Genomic DNA, 21,724 nt, shown 5'->3' on the forward strand with positions numbered 1-21,724 from the left:
CCATTTATTAATGACAGTTTTTGCAGAAATGGAAGAGGCAGAAGGCAAAATTTTCAGGAAGAGGAGACAAGAATGTGGTGAAAGGCTGGAGTTGTGAGAGGGGGGATTAAAAGAAAGCTGGGAAAATAGTTGAGCACAGAAAAGCAAGAGAAGAAGAAAACAGAGCAGAGAAAGTCAACTTGTTAGGCTATTTCTGCCAGAGAAGTCCTTGGCTTTAGGAGTGGGGAAAACCGATGTTGATGGTGGCCCAGCTCTGGGACATGGCAGGAAGGAATTTGCACATTGTGATGGGGAAGGATGAGAAAAGTGGGAGTAGAAGAGAATGAGGCCCAAAGAGAATTAGGAGATTTTTCAATTTAGAAAAGGACAGGTTAAGATAAGATCAGAATTTTTTGCTGAAGGGCTGAAACTGGCAAAAAGGCTGGTTGGATGGCCAGGAAGGAGAAACGCTAAGGCAGGGAAGAAGAAAACCAGGGGGCAGTTTAAGAGGGGGAATTCAAGAATACAAAGAGGGGGAATTCAAGAATACAAAGAGGGTGATGGAGTGAAGACCAGCTCAAGTGAGAGCCCTGTTAATGAGTTCAGAAATTTGAAGTGGGACTCACAGATCGAATTTGATGCCAGTGAACATACAGATGAGGAGTTGGAGGATGAGTAATCAGTGTGGAGGATGAACCCCTCAAGAAGTAATGCGAATGCTGCAGAGTGAGGAAGAGAAGCGGGAGTTGGGGAGGCGAGCTCCTTCAACATGGAGAAGAATTATACCTGTGTTGTTTTAAAGAGAAGGAAGTATGGGAAAGGAGAGAAGAAGGAATCCAAAATGCCCATGTTAGAGAGGTGCACAGGGTCCCCACGGCGATCAGACAGCGCATGAAGAAAGACCTGTGCGAAAGAGGCAGCTGCAGAGTTGATGCCCGGCTAAGTGATCACTGTGTATTTCGGAAAATGGAGCTGCAGGGAGTGAGAGTGGAGAGGTTGTGGGTCACTGTGACATGTTTCAAGATGGAATGGTAAACAAGAGACAGCTATACTCTTCCTTTTACCTTCTCCTCTGCCCTTCTCATCCTATCTTAAATGCTTTATGATTTATTTTTAAAAGAATCTTTGTCTTAAATACGAGAGAATAGAGGGTAAAAACAATGCTCTGTTTTGGTTTTTTTCCAGAGCCCTGCACTGGTGAACATAATAGAAGTATTCAGCAGACAGTAATTCCATCTTTCCTGGGGATTCAGCTAGATAGCACATTCTCTATTTCCTACCTTAGAATTTTATATCATGGTTTTGAGTTATTAAAACAGCTTATTTATATGTTGTGCTGTATAGATCTCAGTCCATGCTGGTAAATATTTAGACACTTCTGCGACATAAAAATAACGTGAGAGCAAATAGAGGAACCAAGTGGAGAGCATCTGTTGTGTTCTTGCAGCAGTACCAAGCTGTTCATGAGCAGCAGTAGTGCTCTTTATGCGGTATTCTCCTAGTTCACAGAAACGTACAATCTTCCTATAAGATACGTCTGACTTTTTGGGACAAAGACACCTATGCCTTTTCAAGGATCCTTATAGATCTTTGCTTTTCCAGTAGTTCTAAATTGCTCTCTACAACTACCTGAAAGGAGGTTGCAGAGAGGTGGGTGTTGGCCTCTTCTCCCAAGTGACGAGAGTCAGGACAAGAGGAAACGGCCTCAAGTTGTGCCAGGGGAGGTTCAGGCTGGATATTAGGAAAAATGTCTTTTACTGATAGAGTGGTGAGACACTGGAATAAACTGCCCAGGGAGGTGGTGGAGTCACCATCACTGGAGGTGTTCAAGGAGCGTGTGGACGTGGCACTGCGGGACATGGTTTAGTGGGCATGGTGGGGTTGGGTTGGTGGTTGGACTTGATGACCTTACAGGTCTTTTCCAACCTTAATGATTCTGTGATTCTGTAAATCAGCTTGGAGAAAATAACTTTATTTGTTGTGATACTTACCTCCTTTCTAGCCACATGCTTTTCAGACCAGGGAAAGGTAGGAAAAAAGGAACCAAAAAGACTTTAGAAGGAGGTCTAAGCACCTTGCCTTGATTACCAGTTGATATATTAAATACAGGGACTTCTCCTGGGAAGATAGTAACTTGCTGATGATGCTGACTGCGTACTAAAAATACTGGGTGCTTCTTCAAATTGAACAGGTAATTACGGTTTCAAGAGTAACATTGCTTCTGTCCCTTATGACCTATTGATTTTGAAGTGTTTCCTGCTACTTCCATCCAGCAGCTACGAAGCCCATCAGTTACTCTTTTGCAAGCATATCTAGGTTTTCAAAGTTGTGTGTGTGTATAGAAACTGTTTTCCTGGCGAGTTTATTACTAATTATTCAAAACTTTAATTTATTGATAGGAGTGAGTATATTAGATAGATCTTTTGTTATATATATATATATTCTTTTTTACAGTAAGTGTCAGGTGACTGGCTTTTTGCCTGTCTTCATCATGAAGATTATTACAGTTAATTTTTTTAAACAGAGTGAATGTAGTCCTGTGTCCCAGTTACGCTGTGCTTCTCCACTCCTTGCCCCGTCACGCCTCTCTTCTTCCCTTACTATTGATTCTTTTTATAGCCTCAGAGGATTTCCTTTCAACTTCAGGTCTTTTCACCCCATTCCGCATATGGGAAAACACTGCGGGGAGGGAGTATGCTCTGCTTCCTCCCACCACCCATGGCGTTGTGGCAGGAGTCTCAGGTAGTGTACATGTACACACACACACGCTGCTACTCACTGTTGGCAAATGCAAGCGTAACAGATAAGACCGATTCGCAGTGCCTCACGTAGCAGGTGGTCGGAGAAAATAATTAGAATAATAGCTAGAATAAATCAAGGACTCAGCGGGAGTAATGGAATTGTTACCAGAGCAGACACCTCATTCTGTGGAACGTGATAAACACTCAGCTTTGCTGTTGTAGCATGAGAGAGATGAGGTGACTCTAGGGGTAAATGGTTGGGAGAATTCATGAATCACACTTGCCAACAGGGCTACCAAGCAGAACTTAGGATTTAAGCAAAAACTTTAGGAGGCTAAAGAATTCCCAGGATGCTGTTATTAATTCCTTATTCTCTTTCTGCAGAGCCACTGCGTGGCAATAGTATAATCAACAAACTGTATCTGCTCTAGTGTGAATATTACAAAGCTAGTAATGGAGAATTAATGGAAAAGGTATCGCTGTGTTTGCCTGTATTTTACTTTATCTTTATGGTCTTTGCCTAAGCATGATTTACTGTTGCCGTTCCTCTTGGTCCTGTGGGAGGGATGGCTGTAAGCCCACCTCAGACAACTTTAAAGACTCTTCATAGATGAAATAAATCTGGGGAGCAGAAAAAAGGAAAGGAAGCAGGGAGGAGAGCCAGAAGATCAGAAGTTTTGAGTGTGGAAAGTGTCAGGGGAAGTGTCATAGCACGTTGTTGGCAGAACCCTCCAGCTCTGAAGGCACGTGGGAGCTGGTGGATGCTGCCCAGAAACATCAGATGGGCCTTCAGTTGCTGAGAAGCTCTTTTTCCTTGAGGAGATCCATGAGGAGGTCCTGTGGCTTCACTCTGTCCGTCTGAAGTCTCGTATAAATAAAATGATGAGGGTAGAAGCATAGGCAGGACCATTTAATGGTCAGTTCTGGAGACAAGTATCAGAGTGAAGAGACTTTTGATTCAATTCAGCAGAGCCATTCTTGTGTTCTTTAAATAAAATGCGATCATTGAATGATTTTAGTCTGGTGAAAATTCTTTTTCTTACAGTCATGTGTCAGGCTGGGTGTTCTTTCTGAAGGAATTGCAAAATAAGCATTTCCCAGAAATAGACTAATTTGAGTGAAATGCCTGATGCATCTATGATCCAAGCGTAAGTTGTGCAGAGGGCCACAGCCTCCTTGGGTGTATTGAACGCGAGAGAGAAAAATAATGGTTGTTACGCAGTGGGTAATATGAGTGTCCTTTGTGCAATGTATTTGATGTTGCTGTAAAACTTTACATACTATTGTATCGCCCTTAGCTGTAAATAAGGAGGCAGTTTTCCTGAGGGCTCTCATTTTTATCAAGGAGATTAAATTCATAATGAAACTAATATATTGCACCTCTATCAGGGGCTTTTAATAACTGTAATAAAAGACAGTTAAACTGCTGATCTACGTTGATTTTTACTCTTTTGGGAAGACAATTATCTGTGTTTTTAAATATAGCTCTGCAATGCTTAGTGGTGTAAATGATTTTCCTTTCAATTCCTACTAAATGTCTAACTGAAACACTATTATTGGCAGGTAGCCAGCGCTACCTCTGAAAATTTGTCTTTTTATTTCATGGGCACATTTACAGAAACAGATTAGGCAGTACTTAATGATCAGTCCTTCAGTTACTAGAGCGTCTCTTGGAGTCTTAGTAAATGTTAGAGCTAAAAAGCTCTTCACTTTGGAAACAGTTATAGTTTCATGAACTATGGCCAATGCTGGGGTAATTTTTATGTTAATGAGAATGATGGTAGTAAGGAACAGGCTATTTTTAGAGACTATTTTCACAGATAATTGCGCTCATATTTCTGTGGATAAAATATCTAGATAAAGCCCCAGTGTGTGCCCACTTCTGCAGATGGTCAAATTGTGTGCACAAAGCTTCTCTCCCTCTCCAATGTCTGTCTGGAAATAACTTTTATTTGCTCGCTGGGTTTGTTTCCTATAAAACAGGTCAGACTTCTCTCCGGATATGTGTGACGTAGGAAAGAAGTAGAAGTTAAAGCTGCAGCCCTCGGTGTGACAATGTGCAGAAACAGAATAGCTGAATCAATTGAATAGTACGGGTAAAACTGGTCCCTTATCTTCCACGTCATTTGGGGATCCATGCATAGTGTGGATAGGGTGTCACAGTTTAAACCAGAAACCGCACAGGATGGGGGTTTCAGCAGCAGCGTGATCTTTGCTACGTTGCATTGTACTGCATAGAAACAGTACGTATTGCTATACCGTTAGTATGGACATGGTGAATTGCAAGGCTGTGTGGAAAAACTGCATTTCTTACGGGTCTTGGATTGCTTCCTTTGTCTTTCTGAATTAGTATTTTGTCTGCACATACGTTTTCCTCCAGCATGCCAGCCGTAAAAGTTATGATAATAACAATCACTACCTTTAAAATAGCGTCCCATTCAGAAGAAGCTTCTGCTAAATATAAAGGTACAGTTGAGACCCTTTTTCTACCTGAACTAAAAGATCATTTCTGCGGCTAACGGTCCCCAGACAGCTGTGGGTTGCATAGGCTCATGCAGTCACTCTCTCTAGTCAAGTGGTGGTTTTTCAAGCCAGCATTCAGAAGTTGTTTTCTGGGGCTCTTTCACTAAGGCCCCTTGCTGCTGAAGTCGATAACAAGCATATGGCTGGGAACGTACAGCCAAATGGAAAGGAGCGGAGGAATAAAGGGATGTGTCTTGGATAGAGAGTGCAAATTTGCCAGGCATTTAGGCAAAGAGAGCATCATTTGGTAAAATACTTATTTTAGCACAAATCAGCAGCAACTGAACGTTTGCAATCAGAGTGGGTAAACCATGATGTCCAAACTAAATTTTTGAGGACTTTGTTGTTGGCTTTGTGTGGGGTTTGTATTTGATTTTTTAATTAAAAGAGCATACTGGAAAAGCATAATAAGCTGGGAACCTAAGTGAGAGGAGCTTTTGCAGGGCTGAGTGGGGTGGGAGAGAGCACATGGTTGCATTGATGCTCCTTACAGAAAGGAGAGGTCTGATGAAGGAGGATTAGATTATCAAAAACATGATAGAGTTGCTGGTCTCAATGTTTTTTAGGGTAGAAAACATGCTTTGCGGGGATCTGTGTTGCAAAACTTGTGTACTTAAGACAATGAAAAATGCTGTATTTCCTGTCCTTAGCCCTAGGAGAAAGCTGACCCTCCCAGAAACGTGAAGACCGGAGTTCTGTGCTTGGTAAAAGTCAAGGTGAAACTTCACAGCAAATTGATTGAGGTATTCTCATGGGTTTCTCCAAAACTGCGTAATAAATGGGGACTCACTTGGAGCACCTGCAAGACTAAGCAGATGGGACTGCTCGGTGCAGTGAGCACAATCTGGAGAGATTTGTCTTGGTGTTCAGATGATAGATCCTGTGTTCAGGAGTCAAAAACCATGCTCCAAGGTCATGCTGCTGATGCCCAAGGCCTCTTCCAAATGTTAAATGTCTCTTCTTCTTATTGAGTTGTATTATAACAGTGCCGGGGACTGTCGCAGACTAGGATCTCCTTGCGGTGAGTTCTGTGCGAACTTGGAGAGAGCAACTCTCCAACAGTGTTCAACAGGAGGCAACCTGTAGATCCGGACAGTCCAGGGGTAAAAAGAGGCCGTGGGAGGGATGGGCTGGGAGGCAGCATGTTCCCTCCTCGTCTGGCAGCAGCAGTTTCCTATACCACGTAGAGAATTAGGGTATTTATGACACTGAGGTGCAGAGTCTTGGTAAATAACTTGCCGAAGACAGTTTCACAACTGTGGACTAAATGCTCCTGTAAATTAGTTTGTCTCCACCATAATCGTTGCTTTGTACCCTGAGAGCAGTTTGTTCCTGGGTTTAACGTGATAATGTGTTCTTACCGAAGCTGAAGACTGTGAGGATTCACTTGTGACAGGCGCTTCTGGAAAAGTTCCTTTTGGCATGTGGGTTTGGGGGTTTTGAGGCTGTCGGGGAAGGGAAGAGGCATAACAGCTTCCTGCACCTTGAAGGGGGAGTTACAAGGTCCTTTACACTCTTCATTCCGGATTTAGCAGGCAAATCCACTTTTCTTATTTGACATTCAAAGTCTACATACGAGGCATTATAGAACATCCTAAAGTAAGCATATACATTATTCTGTTAAGTAGCAACCAAAACCATATGTTTTTGTTAATGTGCGCTGTTGTGGTGGTTCAATAAGACATATCAAGGTCTTCAGTGATGTGCTACTGATAAAATTCTCTAGTATTTTGAGCCTCTTCCGTTAGGAATGTAAAGACTAGCAAAATTAATATGCAAAATTAATATGAAACAAACTTTTCTGTTTCACCTGCCATGCATTACCGTGCTATAGTCTCAGACGTGCTGTTTTTCTATATGCTAATATAGTGTTGAAGAAATTTGCTGGTGGACGGGCTAAAAATAGATGCTGGTCATTGTCACAGAACTGACCCTCTCATTGCAGAAATGTTGGCTTTTATGTCGCTGTTTTCTTGGCTTAGTAGTTCCCATAATCGTATTACGTGGTGAAATTTGACAGCTTGAATGTGTCAGGAACTGAAAGGATTTCATTACGTAGCTGTCAATAGTAAGGGAAGTTATAACAATTAACTGGAAAATGGTCTTTCCTCCCTTGATTGCAGAATGCTTTACAGGTGCTCTCAGGAGAGCTGGAAATTTGGATCGTCTGCTTTAGAAACTTTTTGCCCCATGGTCTCATCTATAGGAGATTTTGTCATGAGTGCAGACATTAAGCAGAGGTGACTGGATTTATCTCTGCTTTACGTTCACCTTTGAATCAATTTTATAGAGGTTCATGACACCACATATGAAGTAACGTGCATTTCAGAGGAGCCTAGTGAAAAATGTTGCCGTGTTGTACTCTGTTTGCATCAGACATCACTGATTCAGCAACAGGATTTTCTAATTGCAGTGTAAAGTCACTCCTCCAAAGAACATTTGAATGGACAGAAAGTGTTGCTCTTCGAGGATAGATAACATCTGATGGACCTCAGAAACAGTGGTATATTTGGCACAATATCAACATACCGTCTTTATATAAACCCAAGGCAACTTTGGGAATTTCCCAGGTTATATTAGAAAAATGTTTCAATTGTATTTTCAATCTATGTATTTAAAATAAGTGTCAGGTGATGACGCCTTGAGGAGTGGGTGTGCACGCAGTCAGCAGAACAAGCTCCAGCTTGCCGCAGGTGAAATGCTGGAGAGTTTGCTTCCCTTTCCTAGAGGGCTGACCTGCCTTATTATCACTGGATGGTCTGCATTGCATTCATGTTCACGTGTGCTCTGCTGGTTTTGCACACAGTGTACTATGTAACGTACTATGTAATGTATATGCGCTCATAACACGCATCACAGTAAATACTATTTTTCACCATTCTCTCCCCGAGTGGTAAACTTGATCTAAAACCATCTCATTTATCACGAGTCAGGTCTGCAAACAGATGGCGTTCAGAGCAGCTAACACGTAGTATCTTGCTATGTTCTGGTGGCTTAACAGGAAGTCTAAGGTCACATAATTGAAAGATACTGCTGTTAAGTGACTTTAAAATGACCACCTCTCAGCTTGCTGTTGGCACCGCATTTCCCTGCTTCCCAGGTGACGACTGGTGCTTGACGGCGTGTGCGTTCCCAGGCTGCTCCAAAAGGCAGGTAAAAAGGCACAATTTAGTCTATACTTCTCGGTCAGTAGGCCATTGTCGGTATCAGTGAATGCAGATCCTATCGTTACATTTTAATTAGACTAGCATTTACAAGAAAGAGGGGAAAATGCAAATTTCAAGTTAAAACGGAGCCACATTTTTGAGCCACAAGCTTCTATTAATGCATATAATTAGACTACTAAGTGATTGTTCATTCCCTGTAGAGTTGGAAGTGTCATTCAACGCAGTAGCTTTCAAGTGCTACTAGTATTCATTGTTATAAATAATACAGCTGATGGAGATAAGGAATGCTGTAATATGGAGAGGTAGGATAATGTTCATCTTAATGCAGTCAGACGTGAATTTAATCATCTGTTTAATGCAGGGACTATAGTAAAGGAACCAATTCAAGAATCAGGTTGAGTGGCACCTGATTGCGAGTGGACAGTCATTAAAAAATAGATTTTGGTGAGCTTTATTTTGAACAAATCCTGACATTTTAGCAAATAGCTTTAAAAAATTGCTGGGCTTATCCTATAACTGATATCTCCTCAAACAGTTGAACATCTTGAGAGCGAGAAGATTAAAGATGGTGACTGAATCTTTGGTCTGTAAAAAGATGAAGTGGAATCCCATAAAATATATTTTTTCTTTTTGGAGTGAGGGGGAGAACTGCAGCTTTTGGGTGTCTTCCAAACATGTTTCTAATTTGTTCTGTACTTAAAGTGGTCAGTAAAATCAGATTAGAACTGCAAGGTGTAATCTTTTAATACTGGCTGAGCTGTGCTATTACCGAACTTGAAAATGGGACCAAACCGCTGTCTGGTCTCATTATGATCCCAAATCATTTGACCTTTCTGTTGCAACTCTGAACAGATACATGGATGACACAGGTTTTCTATTTAAAAAGGTTATTGTAAACGCACATGAAAGTGAAATATTTGAGTTCAGGACTTCCATCTCCTGATTCCATCTCCTCTTATGTTCTGATCTTTTTTTGATTCACATAGTGTTATGTTGACTTTTGGTTTTCAACTAATGTCTGTTTTCTTGGACAGTAATTACAATGTCATGCAATTTTTAAGACTCAAAAGCAATTGATGAGAGTTGGACAAAAGGATTCCATCGTGCACTTTGATACGTCTGCCTTGATGGAAAAATCAGTGGCTTCTTGGCATCTAAATGACTGATTTTACACCCACTGGACCCTGATTATTCATAGCGGCAGTGAGTATATGAGGTGGTGGATGAATGGATCCTATAGATGCCATTAGCTTTAATAACAGGGAACTTCTACAACAAAGGCATATGCTAGTAAAATCAATTACTGTTCTCATAAAAAACATGTTAGCAGCTAACTTGTATAACCTTGTAGACTGAACGTGCGTTGATGGGACGCTATTAAGATTCATTGTTTGTAATTCACAAAGCAGCTGTTCCTACAAGTAAAGTATGTTTAATGGAGCTCAGGTGATGCAAAAAAAAATTGTGAATTCCAGGATTCTCTGGTTAGTCATTATATTATTTGCCATGAAAAAGTAGAATCATAGAATCGTTTAGGTTGGAAAGACCTTTAAGATCATCAAGTCCAACCGTTAACCTAACCCTGCCAAGTCCACCACCAAACCATGTCCCTAAGCACCACATCCACACGTCTTGTAAATCCCTCTAGGGATGGTGACTCCACCACCTCCCTGGGCAGCCTGTGCCAATGCCTGACAACCCTTTCAGGGAAGAAGTTTTCCCTAATATCCAATCTAAACCTCCCCTGGCGCAACTTGAGGCCATTTCCTCTCGTTCTATCGCTAGTTACATGGGAGAAGAGACCAGCACCCGCCTCACCACAACCCCCTTTCAGGGAGTTGTAGAGAGCGATGAGGTCTCCCCTCAGCCTCCTCTTCTCCAGACTGAACAACCCCAGCTCCCTCAGCCGCTCCTCATCAGACTTGTGCTCCAGACCCCTCACCAGCTTCATTGCTGGTACTTAACTTTTCTCCAATACCGTATAAATTGGGCAAGGTTATGAGAAACATTATTTTAGGGTATGAAAAGGTCCATGTTTATGACCCTCCAGATCATTTAAGTTTCAGCTGATTTGAATTAACCTTTTTTTTATTATTAGAATTAAACCACTATGATAATTTCTCATGTCCTGTCCACCTTCCACATGCACAAATTTTAAATGTTACTCTAGCATCCATCTTTATTATACAAGATGTGTTAAATACTAGTTGACTTACAGTCTTTAGCTAGAGGGGAGAAATCTTCAAAGAAAATTGGTTTAGTAGCTTTGAAGTTGTACGTGCTTCCGTTTGGAATATTCATGCATGCGAGAGTACTATGCCGCATCCTCGAGTGATTCAAAAAGACTGGAAATACGTAAGGATCCTTTCTGCCTAGGTCATCGTTAACCTCTACCTTCACAGTGCATTAGCGGACGTGGATTTAAGCCCTGATTGAGTGCTTGCTAGAGCTGATGGAAAGCCTCCTGGTGACTCCAGTGATGCTATGGATGGTGGTCTCTGGAACAAATACTGCTTTAGGGATTGAATTTGTTTTGGCAGTAAACTGTTCTGAATGTTTTTATCAGTGGAAGACAGCTTTTAAGGTGTCTAATTAAAAAAAGAAAAGGCTACAATTCCTACTAAAGCTTGGCATGTGTTGGCATTTTATAGTTCCTTTGTTTCATGAGAGGCTTAATCAAAACTGTTTGTAAACGGGAAAAGGTTAAGCCTTTAAATATTGGGATTTACAGAAACTGTTTCAAGTTTTCCACTGGAAAAAGGGGTTCGGGAAAAAAGGGAGACAATGCTTTGTTGTATTGTTTGAAACTAATTACTTTTGAAATAAACTTGAGGAATATTTTGAGAAATGTGTTAAGAAATAAATATGAAAATCTGTTGCTTTTTTAACGCCAGCATTACTGAAACACAAAGTAGTATTATCAGCTAGCTTAATGTATTGACGTAAAATATGCAGGATGCACGAAGTGGCAAAATCCACGATGTGATTAGAAACCTTACCTTTTGACCTTACCTTTGACTGCTGGATGGCTTTAACCTTAGTGCTGTGTTGGTGCCTTTGCCTTTAATCTGCAATGTAAATTAGTGAATGTTTAAATATTCTGACTGGTGAATCATACACGCTTTTGCATTCAGTTTAGTATCGTTGCGAATATTAATACATAACCTTAGTGGAAGCCTTTTTTCCTTGCTGGAGTGGTTTCTTTACCTTCCTGTATGTCATTGTGGAAGCATTACTGCTTTCTTACCTTAATGTCTTTTCTCTTCTTCAGTGCCACTTGGCCATAGAGCTCCTCTCGTTAGAACAATCACCTCTTACACGATTTTCTTATTCCTTCTTTCACAGTTGCTTTGTTTTACATCAGAGCACCTCTAACCACCCACAAAAGATGGAAGTCTGTCCTTTGGGTTGTTCCAGGACAACAGGATTCTGAATTGTTTTTCTGACCCTACGCTACCTCATATGCTGTATGATTTAGGATTACATGCCTGCTTCAGCTGGCTGCTTTGAAAATGAGTCCAGTGATTTTTTTTTTCCCCCTCTCTTTGCATCTAGAGCATCAGATGCACACTAGGGCCAGCACCGAAGAAGTGGTAAGAGTGGTCACCCAAGGGCAGAGCATGTCTGCCTTCTCTAACAGCCTCCAGCGACAGTATTGACCTGTAAAGTCAAGCTGAACCCTTGGGGCAGAGGGGAGGACACAGGCTTCCAAGAGATGCATTGAGCAGACATAATGGTTCCCTGCTCTCACATGGGGGCAGATCCTGTTTCTGACCTTACTTGCTTACTGGGAGTTGGACTCGATGATCCTTATGGGTCCCTTCCAGCTTGAGATATTCTGTGATTCATCAGTGGTGCTCAATAGACCGCTCTGTAACCCAGCCCAACACCAAAACAAAAGAAAAGCACTCTCCTCAAAATGCATGTTGGGTTCTCCTGCATCAGCGAGGTGAGTCATCCTGGTCAAGGGTCCGTCGGGAATTGGAGCTGGCACGAGGTTGGGAGCAGGACAGCGTGGCTGGAAGCATGGGCAGGGCAGGGAGCCATCACATCTGCTGCCTGTGGAGCTGCAGCACAAACCAGCCCAGAATAAGTCGTTTATGTCCTATCCTCAGAGGTGGTGATGATTTTGTTATTTCACGGAGCTGGCAAGATAAGTATGTTTTTTCATCTCACGGTGGCGATGTGAGATTCGTGACGAACAGAAGTGTTTGTAGAGTGCATAAACAGACCTGAGGAAAGGAGGAGACCAACCTTATATATCTACACACGCTCTAGAGTGAGCACCTTGACACTGGGGTTCAGAGTCATCTCTCTTTATCTGCCTTTGGCCAACTTCCTTGTAAACCATTTACTTTACAGATAGCGCAGCTTAATGGGATACAAGGTGTGTTACCTGTCTGGGATGGTTGGTCTTGTGTCTTGGATGCTCTTTGAGGAGAAATGAGTTAGATATCCCTCCTGGAGAATGAGGGTGGAGAACGCGGGTCTCGCTTTCTGCATGAACCAAATTGTTTAGCAATTCTGTAACGAGGTGAGCACAACGAGGCCGTGCCTGGATGGGGTTCTCTCAGCAGCAGCAGCTTTTGGCACAACCATTTGGCACAACCGTTTTGCAAAGCTGCGGGTAACTCAAGTCAGCGAGTTGGTCCGAGTTAAAACAACCCTGCAAAATTTAAGACCGGTACCTCCCCCCTTGTGGTTTTTTTTTCTTTCTGGGGCCATCCGGGACTTACTGCTCTTTAAGCCAGAAGTGCTGCTGGGATGGTGATGGCTGAAGCTTCATCAGACCATGAAGGCAGGATTTGACAGTTAATTCTGCAGCAGCAGCAGGGACTTCATCCACGGTCCAGATCTTCTTTTGTCTCTTCAAGTGACTCGGTTGTCCCTGTCTCTCTGTGAGGATGTGTATGAATGGTTCGGGAGGCTGGTCTGCCCGGAAAAGATATTTTTTAAGCGGTTTCTTTTTTCAGCTGGATTAGCTCTGTGGTCTGTTTGTCTCTGTAGCTGCACAGCAGGCCGGGTGGCACAGGCGGGCGGGCAGGACAGAGGCGCAGGAGCTGGCCCCAGGCGTAGGCAGGGAGTCTGCCAGAAACAGCCTGGGCTGACGTGGTCCTGCCGATCCTCTGACCTTGCTCGCCTCCTCCCGTCCTTGTGCTGGATCTAGCACGCATTCAAGTCTGCGCAGATCCATTTTAGTGTGCTTAAGCTAGCAGCAAACCATTTGCTGCTTTTTATCACGTTGGAGGATGGTTTTGTGAAGCACAGGGAGCCAACAGAGCCGCTTAGTGCTGCCCAGATGGGGAGGTCCTCCTCCCAGCAGGCTGCTAATGGCACTTTATTCCAACGTCGGGGCTTGCTGGAGCGCCCCAGGAGCTGGTTTAACACACAGCAGCAGTAGGCAACGTAGCAAAATGTCTGAGTGGGTCTGGGCCACGTGAATGTGCTGAAGCACTTCAGCGAAGTGGGTGAGTACCAAAGCTGGTGCAGCAACTGGTGGGACCACAATAGCCTGCCGTTAACTCAGCTTAACAAGCTTGTATTATTTTTTTATTACTATGAGAATACCGTGCCGGAGATCAAGCAGTGGATTTTGAGTGTGCAACAGTGTAATCCAGTATTAGATCTGGCCCTTAGATGCTATTACAGTGAGGGCCATGTCATCGCTTAAGTCAATTTAATGGTTGCTTGGTTCAGGGTGCCTTGCCTGGTTTTTGATTTCTCTTGTAAGTGATTTTAATTGTCATTACTGAAATTTAATCTGCAAAAAACCAGTGTGATTGTCATGTACTGCGAGTTAGTGCCATTCAATTTGCAATTCTGTACTGGGATTTAGTCATAGAAGTTAGCAGGAGATACAGTTTGTCCTCCCGTTCTCCGGGACTGTTCAGAATATCATTGTAGAATAAATCTGTTTTTCTTCATTGCTATTCAAATGATGTGTCCCAGACACATTGATTAATCTCTAAATGTGGTCTGCTGAGATTGAAGATAAGTACACTCATTTCTATTGTTCTGAGCAGAGTCTGTTACAATAAATGGTGCAATATCTATTGAATTCATGCTGAAAGGTAGAAGTAATGTACAGATTTGACTTGTAGCATTGTCGTGTGGATTTTTTTTCTTTAGTGGCCTTCTCTTTCAATCTAGAATATGCTCTTTTATTTCTCAAAACGTCATAAACTGATAGATACTGGAAACTCACTGTAAACCAGTAGTTCTTAAACTGCATTTACAATTTTTTTTTGCAAAATCTGTCTTGAAATTACTTTTGTTGGGGCACTAAAGCCCCAGGAAATGTAGTTTGCTTTGCCCTGACTTGCATTTTTTTGTTCCACTTTTGCAGGAGTTTTTTGAGAATCCTGCTTTTCGCCCAGACGGCATGAAGCTCTATCCGACGCTAGTGATCCGTGGCACGGGTCTGTACGAGCTCTGGAAGACTGGAAGATACAAGAGCTACCCCCCCAGCACTCTGGTGGATCTGGTGGCCAGAATCCTGGCCCTTGTCCCACCGTGGACACGTGTGTATCGTGTTCAGAGGTAATTTTCTGTGGTGGGCCTTGTATCTTGATTTATTGCACTTGGAGGGATTCTGACTAATTACAGCAAGATCTGCCTCAGCCTTTTGTTATTTTTCAGGATTAATCATTAATGCACTAAAGATTTTTAAAACTGCTTCCTATCTATTCAGAATGGGAAAGGCCAAGTAGAATAAGAAGCTATTTAAGTTGAACTGCCTCTCTAATGCACCCAGAAACTTCAAGATTTCTGGAGGCCCCGCTTTCGTTGCCAGTCAGACAAGAGCATAGGATGTGGCACACATAGTACTTTAATGATATTGATGGATAATTGCCTCTTCACTGTGGGTGAAGTTTCCTGTATTTATTGCAGGAGCTGCGAGGTGTGTCATTTTTTTTTTGGCTATAGAGACTTCTTTTCTTTCCCCGTGGGCGTTGCAGGGTTTTCATAAATGTAGTGTGGTAGTGCTGTTATTTCCAGCACTCACCTCCCAGGACGATAGATAATACTTCTATTTAGCACTGTATTTTCAGTGTGGGGTCTTCCTTGGATTATTTTTCTTCTGTTATCTCCTACATCTGTCTGATACGAGGAAGGGAGGCTATAGCATACTTGCCTATTTTTGCATGTGCAGACAATACTCAGTTGCCTTCCAGCTGCGTGAGCTGGAAACCGTGCTGGTGCCTGGCTGTCCAAGAGCATGCAGAATGAGAAAGCCTTGTGCGTTAGACCTCACCTGCCTGGACTTCTCTAAGGTGTTTGATTTTGTGCCCCATCAGAAATATGACAGAACGGGGATAAGCAGAGAAACATGGTAGAGAAGAAGGTGGCTGAAGGCAAGAAACGCTGGGTAGCTTTGACAAAGAAAGTATGGACTCAGGTTTATTAGTGAAGTTTCCCAAACACCCATTTAAAAACTAATCTTCCTCAAAATTGTATTTATTTACAATGACACAAAAAGCAATAGGGCATTGAGGAAACCTTGTAGGGTTGGGAAGGATCATTGAAAGAGAGAGGATGCACAAGCGGGATCTGGTGGTGGTAAAGCTGGAGTGGTAAGAGATGGAATGAGATGCAGTTCAAGGAAGTTTGAGGTCAAACTCAGAGGGGGTTTTGCTGCAAACCATGAGACCACCGTGTGAAAATAGCAGAGGAGGAAAAGTTCTTGATGTCTTGGTCTGTAATGTGAGTAAGCCAGTGGTGAATGCAGCTGTGAAAAGCATTTTTTTTCAGCATAACTCTTCTTATAGGTGAAAGTATTTATGCAGCAGCCAGACAAGGCTTTGGAAAGACCTTTTCTGGAATAATCCCCATCTTCAAGAAAATAAACTGTGGAAATATGTGCAGAGGAGCATCAGTCTTTTTTTTTGAAGGATAGATGTGGCCATAAATGACCTCTGCAGATCTATGAGAGAAGGAAAATAACCTTTTAAGAAATAGGAACATGGATTTGGCAGAGAACAAGAAAATATATAGCCTTCCATAAAATGAGGCAGGAAGCTGGGAATTTTTGGTCAGGCGTGAGATTCTGGAGTACCTTTCCAAAACTACCAAAGAAGAGAAACTAAACATGAATATGGTGAAACTTGATTAGGCTTATGAATGTGATCGTGATCCAGCAGTCTGTAGGGAGTGAGACACAGATTCAGCCGCCACAAACCAGACCCTTTCTTCAGATCTTTGTTACTGTGAGAAACTGCTGGCTGTAGCTGAACTCTGAGAAGAAGGATGTGATACTGATGAAGAAGGCAAAACATGGCTTACAGGAAATATCTACTTGATATTCCCCCAGGCTTTTCACATCACTTGTAGGAGCATTATTAAAGCAAAAGTCCTGTCTTTTCTCCCTGCTCATCTCCTTCTTCCTCATCGATTCCACTATTATAGACGCAATGGCCCGCTTGTTCCTGATGCTATCACCGTAGCGTCGTATCTAAAACGAACAGGTTTATTCTTAGAGGACGGCATGAGTTTGCAGCCTAGCAGGTCTTCTCCTAGGGAGCACAGGCCTGGAAAAGTCTCTGCTTGGTGTGCTGATTTGCCTGAGCTTGGCTACGATTTCTTCTGTCGACAGCAGCAGCCTCCATCGAGCTGTCATCCGGTTGTCAGTTATTATGTTCCAGTGGAATAGCTGTTTTCTTACTGACGGCTCATGTTATCTGAAACTTGTTTGTGGTGATTACAGATTTTTACACCTCCAGTGCAAAGTCCAAAAGCTATTACTTTGATCTAAATTGCTTTCAGGGCCGTTGTGTGACTCTGTAACGGAATAATGAACAAAGCCAGATTTCCAAAAACGTTTGTGGCCTGTTCCCAGCTCTGCTTCACTGAGGAGAGCAAGTTTTCCCGCGCTCTCCGTTGCTGCCCCAGGCCCTTTCCGTCTCCCTCCAGCCTGCTGCCACACGTCCTCCATCCTTCACCCCTTAGTTTCAGCCTCTATTTCCACAAACCTTTTCCACAATCCTTTCAGATTCAGCTTGTGCCCCAGACAGCAAGCTGTCCCGAGCTCTCCGCGTACTGACTGGCCGTTTGACGTATGCGTTCGGGTTTTCTAGCGAACGCCGCCAGAAAAAGCCTGAGCTTTTTTTTTTTTTATGCCCTTCCTTATTAGGACCACCATTTGGGATCTCTCTTCCTTAGTACCAGGTTTTGAGGAAACATAAGGGACTCGATGTTTTTGTAGTCCCTCACATGCTCAAAATAATCAGTTGAAGGAGTTGGGTGAGTATGGGCGAGGTATCACTGACAAAACACTGTAGAAGTCTTTCTGCTTCAGGAAACCAGGTTAAATATGTTTTTTTAAAAAAAGAGATGCTGTTGCTAATGGCTGGTTGGAGGAGAATATATCTTCCAGGGTGTTTTGTAACTGTCAGAGATGCTTAATACTGTATTTATCCTGAATGTTTGTGAACCTCATTATCACTGAAGTGCTTTGGTGTGTGAGAAGGTGCATCTGGAGTGCTGTGTCCGGTTCTGGGCAGGAGAAGGAGAGGGAGCTGCTGGAGAGGATACAGCAAAGGGCTACGAAGATGATTAGGGGACTGGAACATCTTTCTTATGAGGAAGGGCTGAGGGACTTGGGTATTTTGAGTCTGGAGAAGAGAAGACTGAGGGGGGATCTTACCAATGCTCATAAATACTGCAGGGGTGGGTGCCAGGAGGATGGGACCAGTCCTTTTTCAGTGGTGCCCAGTGACAGGACGAGAGGTAACGGGTACAAACTTGGTCATAGGAAGTTCCACCTAAACATGAGGAGGAACTTCTTTGCTTTGAGGGTGGCAGAGCACTGGAACAGGCTGCCCAGAGAGGTTGTGGAGTCTCCTTCTCTGGAGATATTCAAAACTTGCTTGGACACATTCCTGTGCAACCTGCTCTAGGTCAACCTGCTCTGGTGGGGGGGGGTTGGACCAGATGATCTCCAGAGGTCCCTTCCAACCCCTGTCATTCTGTGATTCTGTGAAATGAAGGAAGTAGTGCCACACACCTTGAGACTTTTCCTTTTGTGGATCTGTGTGTTTTATATGATTGTTATTTTCACTGTACCAATCACAGAATCACTAAGGTTGGAAAAGACCTGTAAGATCATCAAGTCCAACCATCAACCCAACCCCACCATGCCCACTAAACCGTGTCCCACAGTGCCACGTCCACACGTTCCTTGAACACCTCCAGTGATGGTGACTCCACCACCTCCCTGGGCAGCCTCTTCCAGTGCTTCACCACTCTCTCAGTGAAGAAATTTTTCCTAATATCCAGTCTGAACCGCCCCTGGCACAACTTGAGGCCGTTTCCTCTTGTCCTGTCGCTAGTCACTTGGGAGTAGAGACCAACACCCACCTCACCACAACCCCCTTTCAGGTAATTGTAGAGAGCGATGAGGTCTCCCCTCAGCCTCCTCTTCTCCAGACTGATGATGGTGAGATGTAGGTATGAAGAAATAAAGTCCCTTACTCAACCGAGATCCTATAATAAGTCAGAGCTGAGAGCAGACTCAAGGTCTTTAGACTTTCACTGGGTGCTTCAATCAACTGCTTCACAAGTGTCCTAAGTAATGCAAAATGTTTGAAAAATAGAACATCAAATAGGCTTTGTTGAAGCTTCTGGCAAATTGCACATTAACTTTAATAAGGTCAGGATTTAATCCCCCGTATCCCTGAATTTGTGTAGCATTTTAACAAGTCCTAAAATCACTGGTACAATGCTGTCTTGTGACTATTCAAAATAGGCAGTTAGTGTGTACACTCATGATGCACACAGGGTACTTCTTTAAATACTCTGCCCAAATCTGAAGTGGGAATAGAAAACCTATTTCTTGCTTTCTTTTTCTTAAAAAGCTTATTTTTCACATTCATATTTTAATTTATATTGCTCCTTAGTAGGCAGATGAGAGAGGCTGAAGTTACTTATGTTGTAATCTTTTATTACCGTACTTTATTTACTATTTCATAGCTGACTCTGGATTTAGCTAAAGACCTGGTACTGGAAGATGTCAGGATGTTTTATGTGTGTCCCTGTAGGGAAAATACATACAGCCTGACTTTTTGGAGTTGTTCCACAATTAGAAGAAAGGCGTTTAGTTAGATTATCACTGTAGATCTAACATACCCCGATGAAAATGTCGTTCTCCTCTAGTGTGTCCTTTAGTCACAATGTGAAGTGCTCATTTCCTCTAATTGAAGCTCTTTGAAGTATGTTGTGTTGGCTCTGCAATGTCTTATTTACTCAAAGAAATCCACGGAATAAATGACCTGGTTAGCTAATTGTATTTTGCCTCAACTTCTTGGCATGCAAGTGTAAGAGGCGAGGAATTTTTCATAGAGCCTTTGGTTTTATAGAAGAAAGCAGGGAAGACAGGGGAGGAAAGTAAAACGTAGAGTCCCCATTATGCTGGAGAAAGTTGTGCCGAAATTGGAGTGCGATGCTGAAATGGGAGGAGGATCCTGGAGTCTGAAGCCCTTGTTTACATTCTTAAGAACAGTAGAGGAAAACTTCTTTTCTTGCCCCCCTTGCTGGTGTCTTGGACTCTACAAGGCTGAAGCAGCACAAGGATCAGGTCTTTAGGACCCTTGAAGACCTTTATCTTTTTTTTTTTTATACAGCTACTGCCAAAAATAGTAACTGTTAATGGGGGCCATGATGTGAATGCAGGTCCTTACGGAACTGAATAGATCAATTAATACATTTTACGGAGGTCATCAGACAGCTGCTAGATGGTGATGACTTTCAATCACTACTGAACCAAGATGGATTAAGCTAATTACATTAGCGATTCCCTGAACCATCCCATTCTCTGTATGGTTTTTTGTGATATTATGTTCTTTACTCTGGTGAATGCTTGCATAGATAAAGAAAAAGGAGGAATACTCACCAAGGAATGTTTGAGCCCTGTTTTGAGACCGACCTGCTGTACAATGTTCCGAGTATCTTTCGTGTTTGTGTAGTCCTTATTTCCCTGTAGAAGATCTGAGGGGGGTCTGGATTACCCAGGGGTGCACCTGGGTGGTGTGTTACCAGAGGTGCCAGGGTGGAGTTTGAGCAGGGAGAAGGAGAAGCATTTGGAATCACTGTATAGTACAGCATTAGAGAGAAGGTGAGCGTGGAGTGGGATGTGCCAATAATCCACACGTTTCTTTTTCAGCTTGATCTGGATGCATAAATCCACCTTTCCCTAAGGGATGGTATCCTGCTTTCCTAATCTCTAGTGGGAAAAACTGTCCTGGAAGGCAATGGAGGGGCCAAACCTGGTGTTGGCTTTCAAATTTCCTTTTAGTACCTCCCATGGAGAACTGAAGGAAGAAGTTCTACCATTTGCAGACTCATGATTTACATTCCCATAGGAAGGCTCTAGACTTTCTGGCTGGGCTTTGCTGCAAATCATTTGCTAAACAGAACTTTTTCACTTTTAAGCAGCTAACGTCCCAGTATAAAAATATTGTCATTCCGATGGATTTTCCCTGATGGAAATTCAGCTCGGAGACTGCAGAAAGACATGGTCTGGTTCCCAGTTGCTGGTCTCCAGCAACAGATATCATGGAGAACGTCTGACCTGGGGTCCTAGGCGAGGCACAGGCTCGGCTGGGTGTTCCTTTATTTTCCAGACTTCCAAGTGAAGAACTGAGAGTAAAATTATAACCTATTTCTCAGGATTGTAAAAGCCTACTTTTGTCTTCAGTCTTTTTACTAAAATAAAGTCTGTAGCTTTTTCCCTTCATTTTTCTCCTGCTTTTAGTTGTGTTTTGCTTGTGTTATTTCTTGTTCAACCAAAGACTTGAAACAAAGGTAATTCAGATAAGTTCTGTGGTCTGCTATTTGGGATCTTGGCTTAGGTGACCGTAATGGCACTTTATGGTGTGTTGTCTGCTAATGCAGTTGTTTGAGGGTTTGGTTTGTTTTTTTTTTCCCTCTTATATGCAGAGATATCCCAATGCCACTAGTCAGCTCTGGAGTGGAGCACGGGAACCTGAGAGAGCTTGCCTTGGCCAGGATGAAAGATCTTGGGACACAGGTAAAATACTTGTCAATTGGTATCGAGGGAGAGCTGCTTGATGACTCTACACAAAGTAGCAGAGAGGAAAGTAATGACCAGAAGACACGATAGGTGCCAGGTTCACTGCTGAACTGAAACGATCTGCAAAGGTCTTTCAAAAAAATGTTAATGACTCAAAAGCACCGTGATGATACTTCTGAAAAGCTGTTTTTGTTTGTTTGATGTTTAGTTTAGCACTTTCGCCTCCTTCCTGAAGGTACTTGACAACTAGTTTGTGATACTCCATTTTTTAACAGAATGGAACCCTT

At 42.8% G+C, this 21,724-nt stretch overlaps 1 protein-coding gene across 1 annotated transcript in view; it reads left to right on the plus strand.

The window, feature by feature from the left end:
- ELP3 (elongator acetyltransferase complex subunit 3) overlaps positions 1–21,724 on the plus strand; it is a 94,149-nt gene that overhangs the window by 39,140 nt on the left and 33,285 nt on the right. The window contains exons 10-11 of the mRNA XM_059834790.1: positions 14,757–14,950; positions 21,344–21,434. Coding sequence (XP_059690773.1) covers positions 14,757–14,950; positions 21,344–21,434 — 285 coding nt within the window. The remainder of the gene's footprint in view (positions 1–14,756; positions 14,951–21,343; positions 21,435–21,724) is intronic.

The sequence above is a fragment of the Gavia stellata genome, chromosome 2 (genome assembly GCF_030936135.1).
Source record: "Gavia stellata isolate bGavSte3 chromosome 2, bGavSte3.hap2, whole genome shotgun sequence".
NCBI lineage: Eukaryota > Metazoa > Chordata > Aves > Gaviiformes > Gaviidae > Gavia > Gavia stellata.